Source organism: Oreochromis niloticus, linkage group LG1 (genome assembly GCF_001858045.2).
Source record: "Oreochromis niloticus isolate F11D_XX linkage group LG1, O_niloticus_UMD_NMBU, whole genome shotgun sequence".
Classification (NCBI taxonomy): Eukaryota; Metazoa; Chordata; class Actinopteri; order Cichliformes; family Cichlidae; genus Oreochromis; species Oreochromis niloticus.
In genome coordinates, this window is record NC_031965.2 from 32,322,585 (window position 1) to 32,348,429 (window position 25,845).

Consider the following 25,845-nt stretch of genomic DNA (forward strand, 5'->3'; position numbering starts at 1 on the left):
CCCCCTCACGCATCCTCAGATAGACACACTGATTGCCAACATCAGAATCTGCATCTCTTCCAACCCATCTTTGTGTTTTCAAGATAAGAAGGACAGAGCTCACATCAGGAGATGCTGCACAGCAGGTTTATTTTCTCAAACATCCCACGCTCGTTTCCATGCAGAGATGGCCTAAAAATGACATCGACAACCGGAGCCTCATTAATCTTTATAGGAGCTCAAGTCAGAGTTTCCTTCTTCTCTTTGCCTGTCTGCTATGTGGCATATTCTCTTGAGAGCACTATTCAACATCTTGAAGGTGCAGCACGTTGTCACGGCAAAAGATTCTGCACGTGGTAAAAAGCAGATGAAAGGCAAACAGGGTATGCATTTTAATATAACCTGTGTGAGGACATTAACAGAATTAACAGCTTAAGCAGCTCTGAAATCTCCTCTTTATATTTCCTACACCTGTGCCCATGACCCTGGAGACAGCAGTGGAGCTTAGGGTGTTAACAGCAAGTGTTTGTGTCCTCAGCCTGCTGTCAGTATAGGGACAATGTATGCATGCACCCATGAGGGTCTGCCTCATGTGAATAGATGGACTTTACAGGCGCAGTTTAAAAAAGGCTGTATTTACTATCATGATCGTTTTTATTGCTGTCTTGTTCCAAAGATATTAAACACACACAAAAGGGCACTGAGAAGGTATAATCGAGGCGATGCCCCAATTCTGTCAAATTGTTGCCTCACTGAGTCCTCCCCTGCTTTTTTCTGCAGTGCTTTGTTGCCTGCAAGAATCAATCAGCTCTTTACACCTGAGTTATGATGGTTCCCACTAACATCAATGTGTTACTGTGGCACCATAAGTGAAAGACTTATTTTTTCCAAGTAGCTGACAATTTAATTGCAGTGCCTGAACAATTTCAGCAAGGAAACTATAATTAGATAGGTCCCCTGAAGAAACAGCTTATACACAAATGATATGTACAAAGAAAATATTTATAATGTTGTCTAAAATGTAAAAATAAAACAGCAATTGGTTAATTGTAAATCAGCTTAACAATATGTGGCTTAACAACATAAAATAAAATACATTAAACTAGCTAACTGATATCCAGTTATCCTGTCATTCCTGTTATCCAGATTTATTCTAAGCATAGTTCAGTTATTAGTTGAGTTCAAACATTTAGGAAAAATATCTTTGCTATAAAACCATTTTCCAGAAAATTGGGATATTTTGAGCAATTTTTATGGTTTATATTTTTTGAAGCTTCACATGTGACACATGTGAAGGGGTCTCGAGAAGTTGTGGAGAACATTTTGCTGCCTGTATCATCAGTCAGGATGGCCCATTTGTTGGTGGGCCAGTGATTTTCTGGAGACGCATATCCATCGAGAACTCTACAGGGTAGGCAACAGCACCCTGACTACCATAAGATATCGAAATGAATCCTCCTCCTGGTGTATGGCAATACCTGGCAATACGTGGTGAGAATATCACAGCAGCGCCTGGAGAATGAAAAAGATTTATACCATTAACTGGCCCCCATTGCTCGAATGACCTAAATCCAATAGAACACCTCTGGGACATTATGTTTTTGTCCATCTGACACTGTTGCACCTGTCCAGGAACTTAGTGCCCTGGTCCAGATCTGAGAAGAGATCCCTCACAAGACCATCTGTTGTCTGATTAGGAGCTTGCCCCAACATTGTCACACATGCAATTATGTGGGGGCCATATAAACTGCTGAGTACCATTTTGAGTTACTGGAATCAAATTTTGGCAAAATGGACTACATGGACAAATAATTTTTTCACTTTGACTTTTAGGTTGTCCTTGAATGTATCTTTCATTTCCATCATAAGATGCAAGGGCGTAGATTTGGTTTTGGTGGGGACGGTTGATTCAACCACCGAACCCTGCCAAGTTTCTTTTTTTTTTCCTTTTTGTCTTTGCTTCTTGATTAAAAAAAGGAGAAATATACTTGCCTACATATGCTATTCTATATGCTTTTAAACCATTTAAAATTACAATTGATAGTTTTATATGTGAATTATATAATGTTAAATTACTATTAAACAAATGACTAAGTATTTTAGACTTTAGTTTACTTCAGCCATATTCCATATAAATCAGGTATCATATGAAAATAAATATATTTTCAAATACAATCATGACAATAAAAGAATATAACTTTAAGGACTTAACAACATTACTTCAGTTATATCGCCTTGATGCATGCTCAATCATCCAGGTAATTAATTTTCCAAAAGCTGATTCTGTTCATCTGGACGTAGCGTTTTGTGGGAGAAACATTTCGTCACTCATCCAAGTGACTTCTTCGGTCTCAGCTGACTGCAGGTTTCCCCAATCTTAAAAACAGTACATTTGCATAATGACTTAACTTCAGTTACAGTACACCAACATCTCTTATACATTAGCACTAAGGGAACACTGAATGACCTGGTGGTTTTTGTCCATAAAACTACTCATGTAAGATTACCACAAAGTAAAAGATCTCTCAGCAAAATTATGCAACATTTTAGGCACTATTGGCCCTATCAAATCAGTGAGCTGGGATTTTTTATTCTAAACATGAACTACTGTTACAGCAACAGACATGGACTACTGGTGTGCCACACAACAACTCAATGGCCACTATGTGAAGGAGCCAAATACATGCCTTCTCCTCTTGTTAATCTATAGCACCAAAACATCAGTCAGTCACCTGTGACCTCACCTCTTCACCTCTGTCCGAGCTACAACATGGCAGAGCTGCCTCTGTCACCTGACAAATAACAGTGAGACATTCCAAATACATGCAGTCACACATGTGCTTCAAATACAGTAATGAACCACCAAGTCATCATCCAATTTCACCTGTGATCTTGTATCACCATTACTCTCTGAGCTTTGTGTTGGTTCTTCTGTCACCTGACAAATAGGACATACATGACAATAAGAATAAAATGTGTAGCTGCTTCAGTGTTTCTGTCAATTTGTGCAGATCTTGACTCTCAGTAATGTTTGTAGGGTGAGTGCATTTTTAAAACAATTTGTGCAAACTGCACTACAAGGTGGAATACTTGCAAAATCATGACTACCTCATGATATTTTGTCTCAAAAATTAACCCTATGAAAATATCAGTACAGGACAATGAAATTATTGTGTCACCAACATTTTAACGTTAGACATATAATTTTAACAGCCTCTGTAAACTAATATCCTGGCTTGCTCGAGGCTGCTGTTTTCTCTGACAGTTTCAATCAAAATTAGAAATTAGAGACTGAGATAACTAATAGTGCTGCCTGTTGTGCAGTTAGCTTCCAAAACACGTTATTCATGGTTACATACAATTTTAGACTGATGTGGGCCAAAGCCTAGCATAGCCTGTAACGTTATTATGACGGACACATTTTATGAGTGAACTTGACTTTAAGTGACTTACAGGTTTCTTTGAAAAATACTTTCTTATATCCAGGTTCTTCCTTTTCGCTGTCATCCTCCTCTCCTCCTTGCAGGTCCTTGCAGCGCAGGCTTGCCGCTGCTAAAACTAAACAGTGGTGGGGACAATTCAATAATTGCTGGATATTGGTGGGACATGTCCCTTCCGCCCATGCCAAATCTACGCTCTTGATAAGATGGATCATCTTTACTACTAAACCACATCATGTCTCATCCTACTGAGACATGATGTGTTTTCATAGTCTTCTTTTGTATTTTTTGAGCAGTATACACTTAAGCTAGTCAGTAAAACATTTACTTTTGTCACTTAAATAAAGGTTTCCATAAGTTAACAAACATAGTTTTATTTATTTATTTTTATTTTATTTAACAGCATGTTGCAAAATGTACAAACTTTTCTTGACATGGGAATTGTAACTTTTCTCTTCAGTTCATGGAAACTTTTCAGGCAGAGAAGAGATTACTGCATGAACTAAAACACCCATGAGGGGATGTGTTGGAAAAAAACAGAATAGGTTTCTTCCATTAACGTGAGTGGAATTCTTATTTTTAGTTAAGGGTCATGAGCTGTGACCTGACTCCAATCTTGGTGGCAGATCCAAATGTCTCCAGGAACAAAATGACAAAGATTAACTGTCCCCTCGAGCTTGGAGGCTCATAATTAATGCTGCCTCACTTCCCTCTGTGACTCTGCCAGGAGGAGGATTGCCCAAGAATTGATAGAGTTGCCATTTAAGGGTCAGCCATACCATTTTTGGTGAAACAGAGCCGACCATGTCTTTGTGAGGTTTAAGCATATATTGTCCTTATTATGTTGCCACATGAAAGTAAAAATAATCATCATCATCAAAATTCTATATTCTCTCTCTCTCTCTCCCTGGACATACATATACACACACACACACACACACACACACACACACACATATATATATATATATATATATATATATATATATATGCATACATACATATATATATATATATATATATATACGGCCCCTGCACGGTATGTACCACCGGCAGATAGAGGAGGTGGCTGATATCCAGAAATCCTACCAGTGGCTGGACAAAGCTGGACTGAAAGACAGCACAGAGGCACTAATCATGGCAGCACAAGAACAAGCTCTGAGTACAAGATCCATAGAGGCTGGGGTCTATCACACCAGGCAAGACCCCAGGTGCAGGCTGTGTAAAGATGCCCCAGAGACAATCCAGCACATAACAGCAGGGTGCAAGATGCTAGCAGGCAAGGCATACATGGAACGCCATAACCAAGTGGCCGGCATAGTGTACAGGAACATCTGTGCCGAGTATAACCTGGAAGTCCCAAGGTCAAAATGGGAGATGCCCCCAAGGGTGATGGAGAATGACCGAGCTAAGATCCTGTGGGACTTCTAGATGCAGACGGACAAAATGGTGGTGGCTAACCAACCGGACATAGTGGTGGTAGACAAACAGAAGAAGACGGCTGTAGTGATCGATGTAGCGGTTCCGAATGACAGCAATATCAGGAAGAAGGAACACGAGAAGCTGGAGAAATACCAAGGGCTCAGAGAAGAGCTCGAGAGGATGTGGAGGGTGAAGGTAACGGTGGTCCCCGTGGTAATCGGAGCACTAGGTGCGGTGACTCCCAAGCTAGGCGAGTGGCTCCAGCAGATCCCGGGAACAACATTGGAGATCTCTGTCCAGAAGAGCGCAGTCCTGGGAACAGCTAAGATACTGCACAGGACCCTCAAGCTCCCAGGCCTCTGGTAGAGGACCCGAGCTTGAAGGATAAAACCTGCTGGGTGTTGTTTATACATACATACATATATGTATGTATGTATGTATGTAGAGAACTGCAAGTACCTAGGTATCCCACAGGCTAGTGGGAACCATGATAAAGATGCAAAAATGTTTCCAAAGACAGGGAATGTGATCTGGACTGAAAGCTACCGAAACCAGAACAGCAGATATACAGAATCTCTACAAGTACCACAGACTAACAAAAACCTTGACAAAGATGCAAGAAGGTTCATAATACCCAAATACCTACAGAAAGTAAGACTGATAAGCAAGACAAATGGTAGGAATAATATCCAAACCAGATACCCATCTTGACAAATAAGTTGACCACAGCAGCTGCTGGCCAACCAACCAGACAAGGAGTCACCCCAGATGTGACAGATGAAACAATCCCAGCAGACTGCAACATCAGGCGCATTAGAAAACAGAGAAGTGCCAGAGGCTTAAGGAACAATTGGAGCAGATGTGAAAAGTAAAGTTCAAAGTGGTGCCAGTGGTAATAGGAGCATTGGAAGCTGTAACCCTGAAACTAAAAGAGAGGCTCCAGAAGATTTCAGGCACAATTTCAGAGGTCTCTGTCTCGTTCTTCAGCAAGATTTTTATTCTTGACTTTTGAATCTAGAAAATAGTCATTTCGATGTTTAAACATTGCCAGTTAATAGTGAAAACTTATAATAAAGGGTAAGAATGTCTTTAACAAGATTTTAATAAATAATAAATAATAAACACATATAAAGACACAACTGGCTTTGACAGGTCTTTGGTGGAGCATTAAGTTTTTAAATATGGTATTGGTTCTGCTGGCAGAAAGCTGAGAGGAAACATGCTGAGTAGTGCCAGTCTCAGTGTGGAGTACACTAAACAGCCTTAGAAAAAGGGTGGCTTTGAAAGGCTCCCTCCTACCTCTGAGTGGGCTCTGCAAATCCTTCCATTGAAGTGGGCTTATTTCTTAACAGTGCTATTGCAATTTTGTATGGAACCACTGGAATCCTCTTTGCACATAAACACCCACAATGAAGTTGGCAAAAAATGAGGAAATATTCTGTGATGAAATACAGTCTGATTCATAATCAATAGAAGTGGGTGTGAAAGGTGGGGTCCTATTTTCTGCACCAATAAGCCGAAGGACCGGTGAGGCATACAGTACAGTATAGTGGGGGTAAGTGTATCATTTCTAGTGCAGGTGGACAAACTCATCTATGATCATTGAGCAGCAATTGGAAATGAAAGGCAGTCTTACTGTATATATGGAGGTTAACTCCCTTAGCCTCTGTGTAACCTTAGTCACTTCTCATAAAACAAGCAGTGCTGTGTTTTTATGGTGCAGGAAGACAAAATACCTCAAAGACTCACAGAGATATCACGAAATAAATATAGGGGGATCTATGTCTAATTCCCTTTTGTGCCAACCTCTGAGAAAATTGGAAATGGGTAGTGAACAGCTCAATTTGTCTTCATGTAATTTAATGGCCTGCACCTGTTATGGGCTCAGTCTAATGCAGTAAAACACAATGAGCAAAAATGGTTCTGACTCAGGAAAACAGGCTGCAAACTGCCTGGCAGTCGCCTGAAAGCCTTTCAATTTTCTGTGAAATCTGCGCTAAAAGGTCCTAGTATGAAAGGCAGAATAAGAAAAATAAAAGAAAACGGGAGACAGAAAAAAATAGAAAAATAAATAAACCCAAGGACAAAAGTTCTTAATTCCCCTTAATGTCAAAATATAATATTCCCAAATGATGGCAGTCTTAAGAAGGTTGTCATATATTCTGGAAGAAAACTATGATAGGTGCAATTTTCAGGTCATTTTTCCTTACTTGAAAATAAAATTAGGGGGTTTATTTATATGTCAAGCATGAAAACATTGCATAGCTTCTAGAATAACGGCTGTCAATGGCAAGATGGGCACTCATTTTTCATTTCACAAAACTCTCCTCATCACAGATGTGTTCATCATCTGACAGTAATAGAGTCAGAAATGAGGTTTAGATTGTTGTGATGCATCCTCAGAATTGACATTAATGGCCTCTCATTGAGTTGCTGAAGGCCATTAGCTAAAAAGGACAAAGCTTTGGAGTTGAGATAAGGTGGGAAGATGCACAGCACCATGTAATAGCTGTATTTGAAATACAGTGCCCCACTGGGTATGTTGCCTATCCAAAGGGAAATAACTCAGATAAGACATACTGTATGTTACCTGATTGCAGAGTTGTTCCTGAATAATTTATTTTGGAGACAACACTGCTAATCTTCTTTTGCCATGATGATCAGTAGACTGAATTCAATAAACTATAATTGGTTAGTACGTGAAATAAACTCAAGGTCTTACTGCATTGTGTCACTGGCAATGCAATGTATTAAACCTCTGAGACATGAGTGTATTCTACTGCCTGAGTACCTTTTTGAGTTTTTATACACACAGGATTCCAAAGGCTGGCAATTTAAATGAATGAATGAATACGAAAATTTCCTAAACCTGACAAAACAGGGGCTAAAATGTGAGAGCAATCATGGAAATAACAGCATTTTAGCTAAATTAAAAATCATTATCTGACAATAGAAACAATCCTGTTTGTTAGTAAATGCCTTACTAATGTTTCCTTTTAAAACTTATGCTTTCAAATTGTTGCTACAACATTCTGAAATTCGTTATTGGTAGTTCATGCATCTACTTTACAATCTATTTATAATTAATTACTTACTATTTTCAGCTGAATATAGGGTTTATGTGATTTGAAAATAACTGCATTCATTTCTAATTTACATTTACAAAGTATCCAAAGTTGTTTTTGAATACATGGTTGTATTAAATAAAAATATTTTCTTATCATGCTTTTTAATTGTTTTGGTTTTTTAGTGTCTCTGTAAACCACTTTGAATCACCTTGCTGTTGAATTGTGCTATATAAATAAACTTGCCTTGCCTTATATTTCACCAATTTCTAGGGATTCGAAGGAATTTTAGCTCTTATGACTGTTATTAAAATAAAATCTGGAATAAGCATTACTGCACTGTAAATTTACTACCTTACACATCAGTGTAAAAATTATTGAGTATGACAAATAACAGGATCTTCAGTCAATATCATTACCCTTTTTGTGTCCCACTGGATTCACTTTAATTACACATTGGCTCAAACACACTTATTACCTGTCCAGTAACCCAGCCACAAGGCAGGAAATTGACTTTTTGTCCAAGGCCAAGCTCATTGTGTTTGATATTTGCCAACTACTGTCATTGTTTGATCAGCAAAAGTGATTTCTGGATGAAATCTCAAGACAACACTTTCTAATAGTACATACTGTGTTAGTAAGGGACCACTCTCCACCATGATTCATAACACTGGTATGACAGTGTCAGAATCATTTTTCAAGTGATGCAAATGTCCTGAATAGAAGGACTAATGTCGGACCAACTTAAAATAAGTTATTCATGGCTTTCAGATGCTGCAAAAGGTCTGTGGGGAATCTAGTCATATTTTCAATTCAATTCAATTCAATTCAATTCAATAAAACTTTACTGATTCTGAAGGTTGACCCCGAAGGAAATTGGGTCTATTTTGCCTATATACTTTGCAATACTGATTTTCCCCAATACTGGTTTTAATCTAGTGCCACCAATTCTTCCAATGTTTGGGTTTATGACAACTTTCATTGCAGTTTGTTTTTATTAACATGTCATTAATATAAACTAAAACAGTTTGGTAAATGGAAAATGTTAGACATTATACAATGTGCGAGTATGGCAACTCTGGCCATGCTAGCATGTTTAATTTAGCATTTTACCCAAAACACCTCTGTGCCTTAGAGCAAAGCCTTGTTTAAATACAGTGTAATCTGCTAAAATGGACAAAAAAGAAAAAAAACCATCTGTTACTTATAGTTTCCTATATGTATGCTCAACTTAGATTTAGTTGATGGATTTAGATCCATCAACTAAATCTTCAGGTTCATTCTCAAGCACCACTTTTGGGCAACAACACCAACACATACAGAGTGACTCCAATCTGAAACAGCACCGGGTCAAAGTCATTTCTTTCTCATTCAGCTGTACAGAAAACAACTAAGAGGATCTATTTCTTGTCATATGACTGGTGCTCGGAGATCAATAGCCTCAAATCCACAAGAGACCCCCCACCCAGTACTGGTTTGAAATCACATTGTAAACAGCCTGAAATAGCTCCTCTGTGACTAATTCCTTCTCTCTGCCATATCTACTGAGATTGTAAGTGGCTTTTTGTATGGACCAGAAAATTAGATTCTTTACCCTATTAGAGATACAACCCCTACACAAATCTGACATAAAAAATCTGGCTTGTCAATATTAATAGCTAATATGATCAAAGATGGCTGTGCATGTTTTATTAGCCATCTGGCAGCTCAGTTGGGTAATTTAAAAGCAATTTTGGAGTTGTAACATTTGGGAGAAACAAACAGAGTGGGGGTGTAGGGGCATGAGGTTGATAAGAGACAGAAAGATACACTAGGTGCAGGCAATTAGCTGTATGGCAATCCCCTTGTTAAAAGTCTGGATAATGCCCAGTTTGGATTGATTCAGTGGCTTCAGTCTGGTGACAGCTCCCATATCGCAGCCTCACTGCCCACTGAAGTATGCATTAGGACTTGGCGTTGGCAGCAAGATGGCTTTTACATTTAACAATCTGTGCCCAGACTGAGTGGAAGAGCTCGAGAGACAAGTTAACAGAGGGGAGCCTCCCATCACTTGTCAGCATTGTCAGGGGCAATTCCTTATTATCCCCAGTCTATTGGCCTCTATCCATGTCATTTATCTTTCTCATCACCTTTCCTTTGTGCCCCAAATCACAAATCAAGAGGAGGTCTGGAGGGGATATATGTATATAAATATGTCGAAAATTGGCTCACTATGGATTCCTTTGCTCGTGCAGACCTCTTTGTTTGGAAGCAGACAGAAGTGGCTTTTATGTGTCTGCCAGCCAGGCCACAGCTCTCTCCATCAATGGCATGCCATTCAGAAGATAAGCATCAGCTGGCAGCCCACTCCACTGACACCACCACTTCCTCCCGGAGTCAGCAGATTACATTTTAGAAGTTGACAGCTTGTTATCACTTTGGATAGCAGGAGGGCTTAATCTTTTGTTCTTTTCTGGCTGGGGTGGGCTGAGGAGTCACCAGCTCAGGCCACTGAATCCACTGACTTCCCTCCCTGTGCCCTCTGCAGTGACACACATGGTGAATAGGCCACTCTCTCCCCCACTCTTTTCATTTTTCTCTAAGAGTGCCTGCACTTTGTAGAGGGATTACAGTGATGGAAGCCTCAGCAGTGCACAATGATATCCATTCAACATGTCTCCCTGGCTGACAGGGGATAGGTTCAAGTCTGATTTGATAATGGGTACGCTGGCTTCAGTCTGCAGGGATGGATCAGTGCTCCTCAGACAGGGCTTGTCCTCTGGGAACAATCATGTGGAATCCCTCCCAGAATAATATCCATGACTATAATGGGGGAGGAGAATGGTATGGTTCGTGTACAATAATATAGCTCATACAGACTAAGTGTTGAGTGGAAGCTTTTCATCTCTTTAATCTCTGTTTTTGGCAAAAATGTCACATTTTGCACTTATTATCATTATCATTATTATTATTATTATTATTATTACTATTATTACTACTACTACTACTACTACATCATGTTTAACCAACAAACATGAAATTTTCTACTTTACCTTTTGACCTTAACTTGGTAATTTCACAACTAGCATTCCCATTGAAGCCCATTCATTTCTAGATAAACCTTATTTTTGGGACTTAGTGTTTTTGCATTAAAAATAATTAATCTGTGAAAATGGAAAAAAAATGTTTTGTTTTTTGGACATTGCATAGAAACAGATTATAACTTTAAATAACATATCTAATCTTTAGATGTCCTGTTGTCATGTTTCATAGAGAATCAATAACACTTACATATTATCAATTGACCTATTTAACAGAATAATAAAAATATGCATATTTGCTGGGCTAACAATAATCTAATCTTGCATAATCTTCCCTTACTAAGCAAATGAGTTCAACAACCTTGAACATTGGCATTTATTATTACTGCTTTGCTTTTCATGTAACACAAAGCAGTAGTTATATAACCTCTGTCTCCCCCCCTCTTTGTATGTCTCTTCCTGTCTATAGCATTCAGAGCCTTATGGAATATGTCTATAAAGCTCAAATTTTAAAGCATATTTTAAAGCTTTAGACATGGTTTTCTGTTTTTCTTATATGTTATAGGAGTGAAGACAAGCTGAAGCTTATGCATCACACCAATGCTGTTTGATGAAATTAATTCATCAGATTAATTGCTATTATATTCTAACTGTCTGTATAAATATGCAACTGCCTTACTGAAAACAATCCTTCAGCGTTGTTGTGAAAAAGTGAGCAAAAGCTACTTTAGGATAAGAAGAAAGTAAGTTCGGTAAGTGACCAGGAGAAAATCACAACACTCACAGTAAAAATAGGGTACACAACAACTTTTTTCTTTTTCTTTTCCAAAGTGAACAAGTGGGATTGGAGTGTAATTCTGGCTTGCAGCTCCATTGTTAAAGACACAGAGTTATCAGCCCAGTTGTTGTCAAAAAAAAAGGAGGGGTCAATCAGAGGTATAAGCAATCAATAAACATATTGATTAGAAGTTGGATGGAAACTCTAAGAAAGAGTTTCCATCCAACTTAATGGACCTTGTGTTAATGGGGCATGAGTTTCCATGCTTTGGTCTGGGAGGGCAACTCTTAGTCTCTCAATCACTTCTATTACAACTCCCAGCTGCTTCCACCATTACGATGGCCACCTCCTAATTGCACAATAGACTTTCCTTCTTCAGACACCTCTAGCACAGAGGTTCCTACAGGCAGTTTCCAGTCCAGTCCTTTAAAAAAAAAGAAAAAAGATCCCCATATAGAGTATATGTGGATTTTTGATAATTAAAAAAGAATCATCCTTCCAATAAAACAGATTATTAACAAAAAAAGAACCAGCCAGGTAAAAAACTATTTTCTTCAAAGGTGTGCTTTTCTCAATACAACTGAGGTCTCCTATTCAAACCACCTCCACCCAGCTTCTCCTGTGCTCCACAGCCAACTTGCATCCTCTCAACACACAGGTTTCCAACTTTCTCTCTCCTATGTAGAGAAGGGCTCCGAACACACTAATCATCTCCTCCAAGTACTCAACTCCAAATAGCTGGCAGCTGGATTAGAGTAAATTTTCACATCCACATAGGTGTGACCTACATCACACACATTAAAAAACAAACAAACAAAACCAAAATGAACAGAAAACAATAATCCCAACCAGTGTTTGGTAGGAAATTCTCCCAATTATTCCACTATGCCACATTTTACAACACAGTCACAGACAGAGCCTCAGTTTTTGGTGTGACATAGCTTGAGAAAGACTGACAGCATCAAGAGGGAACATCTGTGATTACTGTCTTCAAAGAAATTTTCAAAAATGAGCCTCACTGTTGGATCCACCTGGTGCTCAGCGTCATTCTGTTTTATTTCCTTTGGAGTTCATAATGTTACCCAGCGTGGTATTATGGAAAAGGGCAACCTGAAAGCTCCACCACCAACAGCAGGATGGCCAAGCCATGCTCTTCTGCTCAGCAGGGACTCTAACCCTGTTTGCTTGTCAGTGGCTCAAAAGATGCATCTTCAACTCCGTTGAGTTGAAAGAAAGATCACAGCATATGCTTTTCTTCTTTTTTTATTTCAATCAACATCCTCTCCCTTATTTGCTTGTTTCCGCTCTCAGTTTCCTTTGGGTTTGTGTTTCATATTTCATGGCTTTCTGGATAGCACAGCATCAGCTGTTTTAAATTTGTTTTTGGTTTTGTGTTTTGTTTTTTTTACTTTGAAGAGTGAAGAAGAGTTCAGCAGAGAACTCTACAGTAATGTTTATTTATTATTTAATTTATATTTACAACTATATTTACAAGGTTTTTGTCAGCACTCTATCTTCATTTTGTATTTAGTTGTGACTCAAACTAAATTCTATTGTGAACAAAAATTTTGTTGACCGTTAACTTATATATGGGCGTCATATGTTGAATGTGACATGTGAAACAAACGCAGAGATAGTACTACCACATTTAAATATCAACAAGGAATTTGGAAAACAAAAAAAAAAAATCATAGATGTTAACAATCGCTGCATGCGTGATGTTTGTGCACAGTATTGATGAGACTAGGCCTTCATTAAAGAAGAGATAGGGTACATACAAACATTTATGCATACATGCGCTACAATCATTAAAGTGAGATATGATTATTTATTTAGTTATTTATTTTACACTGACCTCTGTTAGAGCAGGAATGCAAAAAATAATATCAAATCTATTTGTACAGACTGAAATAGTGAAGCCATTGGTGAGCAGGATCAGATGGCAGGGTAAACAGATTATACTGCAAGGCTCCCATGGCATAACACTGGGCATTAATGTTAATGGAAAACCACATGACCTTGCAGTTGCCTCTGAACAGCTCCATTTCAAATCCAATAGACATGACCCAGGTCTGGAAGACGCTAGTGAAATGGTGATTCAGGCACCTGATACCCATGCTTTAAAATAGTCTTTTTTTCCCTTTCAGGGCATCCCAGAGGCCCCCAGTAAGGTTTCCTCCATTCCCTGAGGTGGACAGCAAAAGGAAGAACTGATTGCAGGAAATCAGTTGCTGAAATAGTTTCCAGGATATCCACACATGCCTAATGTCAGATGTCATGTGATCCTAGCACTAAGCAGGTTAGCACTTCTACATCATTTCAATTAAGGTGTGTTTTCATAGTTGCTCATGAGACAGAATGCACTCTGTTTTATGGGAAAATTTATACTTAAGGTTGTTCAGAAGTACTGTGATGTTGGCTTTGCCAAGTATTGCTTTCCAATGCTTTTCAATCTTCCTGCTTTGGGAGGAATGGAGGGGATTGTGCCAACACAACACAAACAGACTTATTTAAAGGAGCTTTGCACACACGCATCAAATAATGGAAAAATGGAATAATATAACAGTGCGATTTTCCATCCTGTGGTGGTTTGCTTACAAGCACAGTGCAGTTCCTCTGCACCTAGGGTCATCAGCACAATTTAATTACATTAAGAGACAGCTAAATTGGACTATGCAAACAGAAAAGGCTTAGGGGATTACTGGGCCTCTGACAGAGAGATCAAGTTTTTCCTTGAAGCGTGAAACAATATGCCCAGTTCCTGGCAAGGTCCATGTGGATAAACATAGAGGGATGGCCAAGGCAAATTAATTTTTTCCTTGTTTTTATTTACTGTAGAAAGTCGTAGTGTTTCAAAATACACTTTACATGATTATGAAAAACTATTCCCATCTGAAGATGTTCTCACATTTTATGTATTACCTTTCTTTTTTTTCAAACTGCATGCATTTGTATTGTGTTGTGTGGATGCTGCCTAATATTTATGACAGTATTTATAAGATGTTCTATAAGGAACATTACCTCACCATTTTATGAAAACTGATATATATATCTATATATCTATATCTATATCTATATATCTATCTATCTCTATCTCTCTCTCTCTCTATATATATATATAGAGGGAGAGAGAGAGAGAGAGAGAGAGAGAGAGAGAGACAGACAGACAGACATATATATATAGTTGTCTCCTTCGTTGTCAGGACTGGGCTTAGATTTATCATAGCATTCAAAGGAAAGAGGTGTTTTTTTTACTTCATTCATGGAAAGGCAATTGGTAGAGACTGACATTTTCAGACCTTGGCCTTTACCAGCATCCCACTCCACAGTTACAGTAAACATCAGCCAGTCACTATGAAACAAGATCAAAGGTAGTGATGATATCTTCTCTACTAAAAGATGTTTTTAACATCCATCCTAGCCACCCAGTAAATGGTGATAACTCAGTTAAGTTCAGGAATGGACCCTTAAAATCTTCAATTTTTCCCCTCTCAGAAAAAAAATCCTAAAAGCAATCCTTTTAGTTGCAGATTTTAAGTGTTTTAAGGTTAAGGTTGCTTTTATAAAAAATAACATTAGCATAAAGCATGTTACTATCAATTAAACTGAGATTTAGCCACTTGCTTACCAATAAATACACAAGCAACCAAGCAGCAGCTGAACTTCTCCATCTGTGGATTGCTCTGTGTTGGGGTTCTCGAGGTGAAACATAGGGCAACCTTCCACTCCCTGAAGCAGCTGGAGTCAGACTCATTGGAAAAATGCCTAGAGGTGTAACTTTGTGCAGACAATTTATCTGAACTGCAACCTCTTCAGGTGTCTGTTCTCCCTGTAAAACTGGCTGCTGTTCCTCCAATTGTTCTTAAACAATTACTTCAGAGTGTTCAGGAGATGACTGTGGCCATTTAAAGAGCAGTTTTCACAGCTACCATTGTGCAGGCCATCTAAACCATGGGATACAAAGCTCCCAAGTACAGTGTGAGCCAAATAAAGAGGTGGAGAAGGAGGGGGAGGCAGATAAAAGCTGACACCCAATGTATTATAACTCTGCTCTATTAGATATGAGCTTCTGCTCGGGTGAAGCACCATAGCTTAAGGCAAAGATACTGCTTGCTTATTGTGCTTTAGCGAGGGGGCTGGGAACACTGTGTAGCCACTGTGTTCTGTATACAGCACACAGTCTCTCATGCATGATTTAGTAAAGTGAAATTCTTACTTCAATTCCAAGTAGTGATACAGTAGAAGAGATAAAAGGATGTGCTTAGGCTGCAAAACGAATCATAAGACATACACTACTGGTTTGAAAAGATGGCTACTAATCAAAAGAGAGAACTCATTAAGGACATACTGCTGCCACCTATTAGCATTGACTCACTTGAGGAAGATCGTAGCCTCCACCTTCTTTAATTGTTCATGTTGGGAGCCTTTTACTTCAAAACTTCTATTTGTAGTAAAGTCATAGTACTGTGTGTGCGGATATAGTGCTCAGCCTCGTTTGTGTCTTCTAACTTTAGAGTACCTGATCTTTACTATATTCCATTTTACATATAGAGCAACCCAGTATCACGGCAGAGCATGTAATAGAAACGCCACTCCACCATGTCTACTTCTAGCTTTGCCTCTCCAAAGTTTGAAATGGTTACGCAGGCAGAAGTTGCAGTAAGCTGCAGTACCAGCAGAGGGAGATATTTTATTTCAAGCCAACATGAAAATAATCACGGTAAAGCATTTAAACAGACATTACAACACATTTACACGCACATACATATTAGCCACCAGCTTAATTGTTCTGGCATAGAAGGACGCTGGAATATACTTCATACCTTCCTTGGTCATTAGTGACTTCTTAGCCTTAAATATATTACCCCCACCCACCTGTACTGCCCCACACCAGTACTTCACCTCTTTATTTGATCATAGATCCCAAAACTACACTTTTGTTCCCCAGTACATAATCATCAGTTCAAAAACATATGCACTGACATTTGACAGGTGTAACTGTGAAGTTGCAACCTTTTTCCTTAGCCTAGTTTGATTTAGTTGCTGCCCAACTGTGTCAGACTGAAGAAATAGTTTTTGCCATGTGACCTCTAAATTCATAAGGCAATGGCAAAATTGCTGCATATTTAAATTATTAAGTCAGTACTTAGTATTGCTCAGAGTTTCTATTTCTTAAGAATTTTTTTTCTACTGTATAGCTATCCAGAATTTCCTTTTTCTGTTTTGGTGTATTCTACATATCATTGCATTTCTTTCTATGTCGTTATACTTAATTTACGAATAATCATTTTCACAATTCTTCTAAAATTTCACATCAATATTTATTTTAGTCACTGAGTTTATAAAACATTAACAGTAACTTTAAATATCTACAGTTTAAAATATTTAAACTTTGAAGTAGTTAGCATCATTGTCTCACAGCAAAAGGTCCTGGTTTCAAATCACATGTTTCATGGTATCCACGTGGAATCACTTTGGTTACTCTAACTTTCTCCCACAGTCCAGAGACATGCAATTGTTAAGTCAACTTTCAATTCTAAATTGGCCATAGGTGTGAATGTGAGTCTAAATGGTGGTCTGCCTGCCTGTGTTAGCCCTGCAATAGACTGCTACCCTGTCCAGGGTGTACCCCACCTTTACGTTATCATTTAAGATGAAAGGCGTTCATCTTTTAATTAACAATTTTTCAAGTTTTCACTTTGTCATTCATCTCATAGTTTAAATGTGTTTATTGGTACTAATTTAAATTAGGTCATGAAAGAATGAAATCATGTTTCAGATTGGCAGCATGGCTAAAATAAAACGACACATTAGAAACTAAGACATAATACTACTAAAATTCATATATAGTTTTATATAGAGAGTATACAGTCCATAGCATGGAAGTTTTTGGTTAATTCTCCTCGAACTGTGTTGTGCTTTTGTTGAAAAATATTGTTCCTTTAAAATAATGGTCCACCTCCAACACAGTTTCATACCAGATTTCACATAGCAACTGGTTCTTGTAATCATTACAAGCTCTTATGGGTCTTGGTTAGATATTTCTCATGAATATTGAATACTGGCTGTCATAGTTTGTGTGTTTCTACATAATGTGAATGTTTGTCTTGCATGTGTGCTTCCGTGTGTGTCCTGCTTGTCATTGCAAATGCCCTTTTTTTCCACCTGACACCGTGCCTGAAAGCATCTGACAATCAGGGGAATATTAGAGGGTTGGAGAGATTCCACTCTGGCTAAGTGGCTCTTATTGCTGTGGAGTGTGACACCACTCATATTCATAATGATTCACAGTGCTGTTGACACATGATAGTGCAGATAGCCTACTTAGTGGATTACAGTTTCTCTGACTCTGAGGCTCTCTGATGGTGATGTTGATTGTATCTCCAAAGAGCTCCCTTGACTGGTTCATCATTTTCTTCTATCAAGAAAATTTGTGAACACGTCACAAATGACTTTGTTAATTTTAAAAAAGTGATGTCTTTTGATTTCAACTGGAACGTGGTTCTTAAAGTAGTGATTTCGTGAAATCAAAATAAGGTGAAACATCACCATTTAGTCTCTGAATAAAAATACCAAAGTTAAAATGAAATTCATAGATTTTTCCAACAGCAGTAGAAAAATGTGACTGACACTCTCATTTGGATGAAACTGTAGCATAAGCCATAGCTGTGCATATGTATGCAGCTGATCTCTTGTTTCTGAAACATGAAGCAGCTTGGCTGTACACGATTAGGACACTCTTCCATCATGGCTGCTTAAACCCCAATCTTCTTAACGCTGAGTGCCAAGCACAATTGCACTGGGTCACTTTGCAAGGACAAAGGTTTAACTCATTTAGAAATTGAATATAGAGCCTTGTTCTTGAGGAGGATTGAAAACTGACCATTTGTTCTATGAGATGGAATGAAAAAGGTATTATTTGGGGAATAAATGTTTTTTCTACTTCTCTCTCCATCTTTTTTTTCCTGCTCCTTAGTGAAACCAAAGCAAATAATATAACAGCTCATACATGCAATCTACTTTCTGATTTGGAATGTGCCTCTGTCTCCCAGTTTGATTGCATGGTGTGTATATCTGCATTATTGTGAGTTCTCCCAGCTTAATCCAGAAGTCAATTCTGTTTATCTGGATGTAGTATTTTCAGTCACTTTGGCAAGGATTGCCTAAAGCTGGCTTCAGTTTCTGAAGCTGAAAAGCAGCCTCAAATCATCACACTACTACAACCATGTTTGAGTTGATATCACGTTCTTTGTATGAAATATTGTGTTACTTTTATGCCCGATGTAAGGGGATTCAAACCAACCAAAAATTAAGTGTTTTTCTTAACAGTCCATAGAATATTTCCCTAAAGTCTTGAGGATCATCAAGATGTTTGGTTTTTTTTTGGCAAATGTGAGATGAGCCTTTGTTTTCTTTTAGCAGCGCAGTGGGATTTGCCTTGGAACTTTCTCATGGATGCCATTTTTTCCCCTTTGTTTCTTATCAATGAATCATAAACACTCACTAAAGTCAAGTGAGGGCATCAGTTATTTAGATTTTAAATGACATGTTATGCTTTTATTGCTTATTCTTATTGCCTAAAGTATTTTAATTTGATTAAATCAATAACTTTGATTTTGACACTATACACCTACTGGTTATCCATTTTTGGGTGTGATAATCAAATTCATGACTGTGGATTTGTGACCGGAGCATTTGTCGTTACTTTTATTCTGTACTTTTTACAGTTTTTGTCTGTGAAAAAAAAACACCTAAAAGGTTTCTGAGAGCTTTTCAAGCCTATTGAGAAAATACAGTGGAACACACACACACAAAAACCTAAAAGTAAAGAAAGTTAATACAAAAAATAGCTAATCAGAATATCTAAAAATGGGAAAATATCAATAAACGTAAAAGCCATACTGGTTAAATCTGTTTTAGGGAAACTACAGACTAACCTGGACCTTGTTGCTGGACCATCTCTGACAGAGCCTGCTGGTGGATGAAGAGAACCAGACCTCCAGCAGCGAACAGCAGGACAAACCAGAGGGAACAGGGCAGTCTCCTTCTCCGTCCACGCAGGGAGTCCACCACCATCTTCCACTTCATCCACAGCATGATGCAGCACAGTCAGATGCTAATGTAATAAGTTCTGAGGAAAATGAAAGAAAGTGTGAGTATTTTCATTTCTTTGCATCAGTATTGCAAAGTTAAATCAGTAAACAACACTGATGGAAAATAACATATATTCACTTAGTTACCATATTTCTGTATATTTAAATTGTGCTCATCCCTTACTAAACAAAAAATGCAATCAACTCATTAGTTTTATCAGTGTTAAATAATTCATAGTGTCCATATTATGCACATGTACAGGTTAATAATGTATTGTCAGAGTCGAAAAAATCTGAAACATTTAATCCTTAAAAACCAAAATATTTATCATATATGTTGCAGTGCAACTATACCCACAGTAGCCTCTGTCTCTTTAAACTCACAGTTCCAAAAACACCCACAATGCTGGTCTTGTTCAAGTACGTCAATAAACAACAATAATCATGAAAATACACCAAAGGAAGGGATTAACAAAAAACCCCAATAATACGGATTCTTTAAAGTTTGCATTTTTGCTTCCCACAAGTGCATTTTGCAGGATGTTTCCTTGTGTTAGAGTATTTTTATATGGTGCATTTTAGCCTGGAACCAAACAATCTGAACACTCATGTTTAATTTGTTCTGGCAGAATACATCTGGCCCCCTCCGGTTCACACAGATTTGCACTAGGCCTTCACCATGCTGGGCCAATCAAAACCATTTATCTAATGTGTGTTGGGCTTGATACAATTACATCCCTGCACGCTATAGTCCATTTACATTTTCATTTTATTTATCTATTTTTTATTTTACGCATTTCATTGCTCTAATTGGTTACAGGTTTATTCAGAAATATCCAAATATCCAGAGGAATTTTGGAATTAGTTGTGTAAGAGCACACCTTGAAAACTAAAACTGACAAGTTCCACAGTAATTCATATTTGGCCTATTGGACAGCTTTTTCTTTTTTACTAAAGTAAATTATCTACTTAATTCTTCCACCATTGGTAAATATCCTTGAACCTTTTTTTAATGAATGCAGCAACAGTCCACATAGACTTTTGTGTCTAATCAGAGTGATGTTTTCCACTATGCAGCATGAAAATGAAGGTTAATATTGTGTTTAAATGAACACAAGATAGAGTCCTATAATTTTAAACCTGATTATAGCACTTATATCAGAATTCTTGGGTGTCTGTGTGCACATCTACAGCATAAGAAATTCAGCTTAGATTACAGATACACAAAGGCAAAATAAGCCAGAGAATTTTATCCACACACCAAACCCAGCCTATTCAGGTATTTAAGTAAAAAAAAAGTTAATTGAGTCAGACAAATTAATGCTGTTTAGAAATTCAACATGGAGAACACCTAATTCTTCCAAATAAAGAAATCTGTGTTCTGTTTGTAAGGATAGAGTTTAGTAAACACAATTCCAGTTGGACTGGCATGGGCGCAGACCTGTTCTAAGGTCTGTTCATACAGCAGAAAGACCACGTAGCATCTGTCTTCAAATTAATATGCAAATGAGCTGTGGTACTACTCGAGCATGTGTTGCCATTGCAGAGAACAAAATTGGCTCTATTTCAGGGATGTCAAAAACTTGACTTTCACATTGCACCATGTGCTGACACCAGAACTGAGAAATAAACTATAAATGAGTGTCAAAAACCAGTTGTGACACGTGTTTGCTGCAATTCTTGAATATACAAAGATTTCTGTCAAGATTTGAGTTTTGTTGATACAGATGATAAAACACATAAATAAAAGAATGCAGCACAAACATGCAAAAGAAACAGAAATCCAGAGGGACTTATAACTATATCTCACTACATAATCAAGGTAACAAACAGTGACAAAGAAGACATCAAAACATCAACTTGGAATGAAAAATGATCAAATATATAAATAAGAGAAAATACACAGAATGTAGATGGATGCATTTGTATTTCAAGGGATGGGAATGTTTTTTGTGTCACAAAAATCTTTTTAAAAACAAAATTGGTCAGGTGAAATAAGCCTTTACTGAAATGAGCCTTGGCATTTCACCATCAGTGCAGATGCAGCCAGTGATCCATTACTGTTACAACAGTGTTCCACCTCGAGTAGAACTGAACTAATTCAGATGGTGTCCACAAGGGATATTAGGTTTTTCACACACAGGATTTTGGTGCTTCAAAACTGATGCTGAAACTCTCAAAGGTTTCGTCAGCTCTTGGCAAAAGAAAAAAATGATTCTTTTATATCTTTTTTTTTTGCATCTGTTTCATGGATTCCAGCTAGGTTTAGCTATGACTTAGGAAAGACATCTAAATAATAGGAACAAGGAGCCATGTAAGCAAAATGACATTCAACCATAATATCCAAGCAGATAATCAAATGTGAGTCAATGCTACAGTAATTCAACAGCCAGTAAGATGTAACCATGTTTGCGTGCAAACACACATCTGTAGCGTGAAGTATATGGGTTTGTGTTGTATTGTATACACTACCAGTCAAAAGTTTGTTTTTTCTTTATTTTCATGACTATTTACATTGTAGATTCTCACTAAAGGCATCAAAACTACAAATGAAAACATAGGGAATCATGTAGTAAACAAAAAAAGAGTGAAATAACTTAAAACATGTTTTATATTTTAGATTAGTCACCCTGATTACTGCTTTGCACTCTCTTGGCATTCTCTCTCAATGAGCTTCAAGTGAGTAGTCCCCTGAAATGGTTTTCCAACAGTCTTGAAGGAGTTCCCAGAGATGCTGAGCACTTGTTGGCCCCTTTGGCCCTCACTCTTCGGTCCATCTCATCCCAAACCATCTCAATTTGGTTTAGGTTAGGTGACTGTGGATGCCAGGCCATCTGGTGCAGCACTTCATCACTCTACCTTCTTGGTCAAATAGCCCTTATATAAATAGCCCTAACAGCCTGGAGGTGTGTTTAGGGGGCCTTGTCCTGTTGAAAAATAAATGATGGGCCAACTAAACGCAAAGTGGATGGGAGGGCATGTCACTGCAGGATATTGTGGTAGCCATGCTGGTTCAGTGTGCCTTCAGTTTTGAATGAATCCCCAACAGTGTCACCAGCAAAGCATACCCACATCATCACACATCCTCCTCCATGCTTCACGGTGGGAACCATGCATGCGGAGACCATTTGTTCACCTTTTCTGCGTCGCACAAACACACAGCAAGTGGAACCAGACATCTCAAATTTGGACTCATCAGACCAAAGCACAGATTTCCACTGGTCTGATGTCCATTCCTTGTGTTTGTTGGCCCAAACAAATCTCTTCTGCTTGTTTCTTTTCCTTAGTAGTGGTTACTTAGCAGCTATTTGACCATAAAGGCCTGATTCACACAGTCTCCTCTGAACAGATGATGTAGAGATGTATCTGCTACTGGAAGTCTGTGTGGCATTTATCTGGGCTCTAATCTGAGGTGTTGTTAACTTGCAATTTCTGAGGTTGGTGACCCTAGGTCAGGGGTCGGCAACCTGCGGCTCGGGAGCCGCATGAGGCTCTTTAGTCCTTATACTGCGGCTTCGGGTGGTTTGGGAAAATAAATTATTAGTATTTAGCTGAAGTGTATTTTATTTGTGTTTAGTTCTTTTTTAACTTGTAGTTCTAAATCGAAGATTATTGTGATATTGAAATATAAAAATAAAATTATATTTTATTATTTTTCGTCGCTCAAAATAAGCGTCACACTTTCGGAACCCGCTGAAATGCCGTGCATTTATCGAGACTTTCAACCCCAGGTAGGCCAATTATGGATCTTCGGATCCACATTATGTCAGCAGCTATTCTTCACCGTGAACTATGTTAAAAACAAACACCGCTCACGCCTCACAGGCGACAGCTTACAGTCCTGAGTAAAGATGAAAGTGACTTCGTACAGCACTGATTTGCAGACGCTGTGCGCAGAGGTTCAGGAGCAGAAGTTCCATTGTAAACATACCACGGCAGACCCGACGATGTTTCCATGAGCATGCTTTTCAACATCTCTTTATTGACCACTTTTCACACACGGTTGCTGTACGCATACAGCCGGCTGTAGCTTTTCAGCTCACAGCCCGACAACACAACAGCAGAGAGAGCACAGACGTTAAGGCAGCAAGGCTCAGGTGCGTCCGACTCCCATGCAGCGCTGGGAGCACTGCAGACCACGCCCTGCTACACACATTAACCAGGTAAAATAAATATTCATGCAGAATTTTGCAAATATTTATTTTTCATTTTTTTTAGTAGCATAGTGCTTTTCTTCCAATTACTTTTTAAAATTCAGATCAAGGCTCCGCTACTTTCCAAAAGCCCAAAGGCTATATAAGGGTGGCAGCTCACAACAGTTTTTCTTTGCTACATGGATCATTTAAGTTCAGCTTTTAAATTCATTTAAGAGACCATCAACTGAGTGTCTTTCCTTTTTGTTATATTTCTTTAAGAGTTCAAAATGTGTTAATTACATAAATAAAATGTAATTTTTTCTGTAGCACTTCATGGATTTCATAAGCAACACACCTTAGTTGTTCACACAAAGCATAAAGGTAAAAAAACAATATATACAGTGTTATCTTCATTTTAGATGTCAAAAAGTATTTGCGGCTCCCAGTGTTTTCTTTTGCATGGAAACCGGGTCGAAGTGGGTGTTCTTTGGGTTCTTTGTTTCTTTGGGTGTTAAAGGTTGCTGACCCCTGCCCTAGGTCTTCCTTTCTTGGGGCGGTCCTCATGTGAGACAAACTATAAAACATATTTAGAGTTATTTATCATTTTTTTCCTTGCCACAAAATTCCATATATCTTGCTTCATATATTTAATTTATTCAGTATGTATCTACAATGTGGAAAGTAGTAAAAATAAAGAAACACCATTAAATGAAAAGGTGTGTCCAAACTTTTGACTGGTAATGTATCCATCAGGAAGTGCACACAGCATATAAATCAGTCAGTAAGTCACCACAGGTACTACTTTAAACAATCAGAACTTTATTGCATTTGTAGTACTATTGAAATCAGAGTACTTCAAGTATTGTGGTCAGCAGTGTCATTTTTACCATTTAGGGAACAGAAGGAAACAGAATTATCTTTTAAAAGAGATGTCATAGCAGGCAATACCAGTCCAAGGATGGTATGTATCAAACATGTAACACTACCAGTAGGAAATATTCTTCCAAAGCCCTTAACTTCTAGAAAGGTCACTATAGACGACCAGAAAATTTCTAAGCTACATTAAAAATAAAAATTATTGACATGCTGTCAACAACTGCCACTGTAGAGTAAGATAAAAATGATATGGATACTTTACTCTGACAGATATCAGCTAGGCTGATACAGCACTAGAACCCATATCCAAGTGAACAACATGTCTTCATTTGCATGTGCCTGGAATAAATTAGATGCCAAACCATGAAACCCACTTGTTTTGGTTTTTATTGACAACACTGGCCTGAATGTTTTTTCAGGCCAATCTATAGAGAAACCATGCAATCAAAGATAAACAGCAAAAAGTGCAATCAAAAGGTGAGAGAATTGATTTTTCTTTGAATAAGTATTTGTTATTATGAAAAGGCAAGCTTACATTTGACACAGAGATGTGGAGGGAAATGCATTTTCTGTTTTTTTCTTCTTACAAAGTGATGAATATACTCAAGGGTGCATCATTTCAGTTCAACACAATAGTCTTCCAACACTTGCAGCTTGTATCAAGCTTGTATCATCTCATGCACATACTGTGAAAGGTGTTTCTAAAAGTTTTCTGTGTGAAGGTGAAGAGATCTTTGTGTACATGGTCGTAATGAAGATGTAAAACTCTCTGTGCTCAGTGGTTGTGTTATTTAACATTTTCTTCACTTTCATCTTCACAGCAGGAGCAGTGGAGGCAACAAGCGGGTACAAGCAGACGTTTCAGCCATATTAATATATGCTAGAACATTGAGCCAACTGTGAACCCCATAGAGTTACCATGCAAATACAGGTTAGTGAAAACCTGATTATAACCCGTATAAGTTATTTGCTTCTTCACAATTTCTTAGTTTTTGCATATTTGTCATGCTTAAATGTTTCAGATTTTTTTAAAGTA

General features: G+C 38.1%; 1 protein-coding gene across 2 annotated transcripts in view; it reads right to left on the reverse strand.

Annotated features, from left to right (window-relative positions):
* chst8 (carbohydrate (N-acetylgalactosamine 4-0) sulfotransferase 8) overlaps nucleotides 1-25,845 on the reverse strand; it is a 409,028-nt gene that overhangs the window by 336,628 nt on the left and 46,555 nt on the right. For both annotated transcript variants that reach the window (XM_025907668.1, XM_005447671.4), the window contains exon 2: nucleotides 19,642-19,835. In XM_025907668.1, coding sequence (XP_025763453.1) covers nucleotides 19,642-19,801 — 160 coding nt within the window. In that variant the 5' untranslated portion in view covers nucleotides 19,802-19,835. The remainder of the gene's footprint in view (nucleotides 1-19,641; nucleotides 19,836-25,845) is intronic.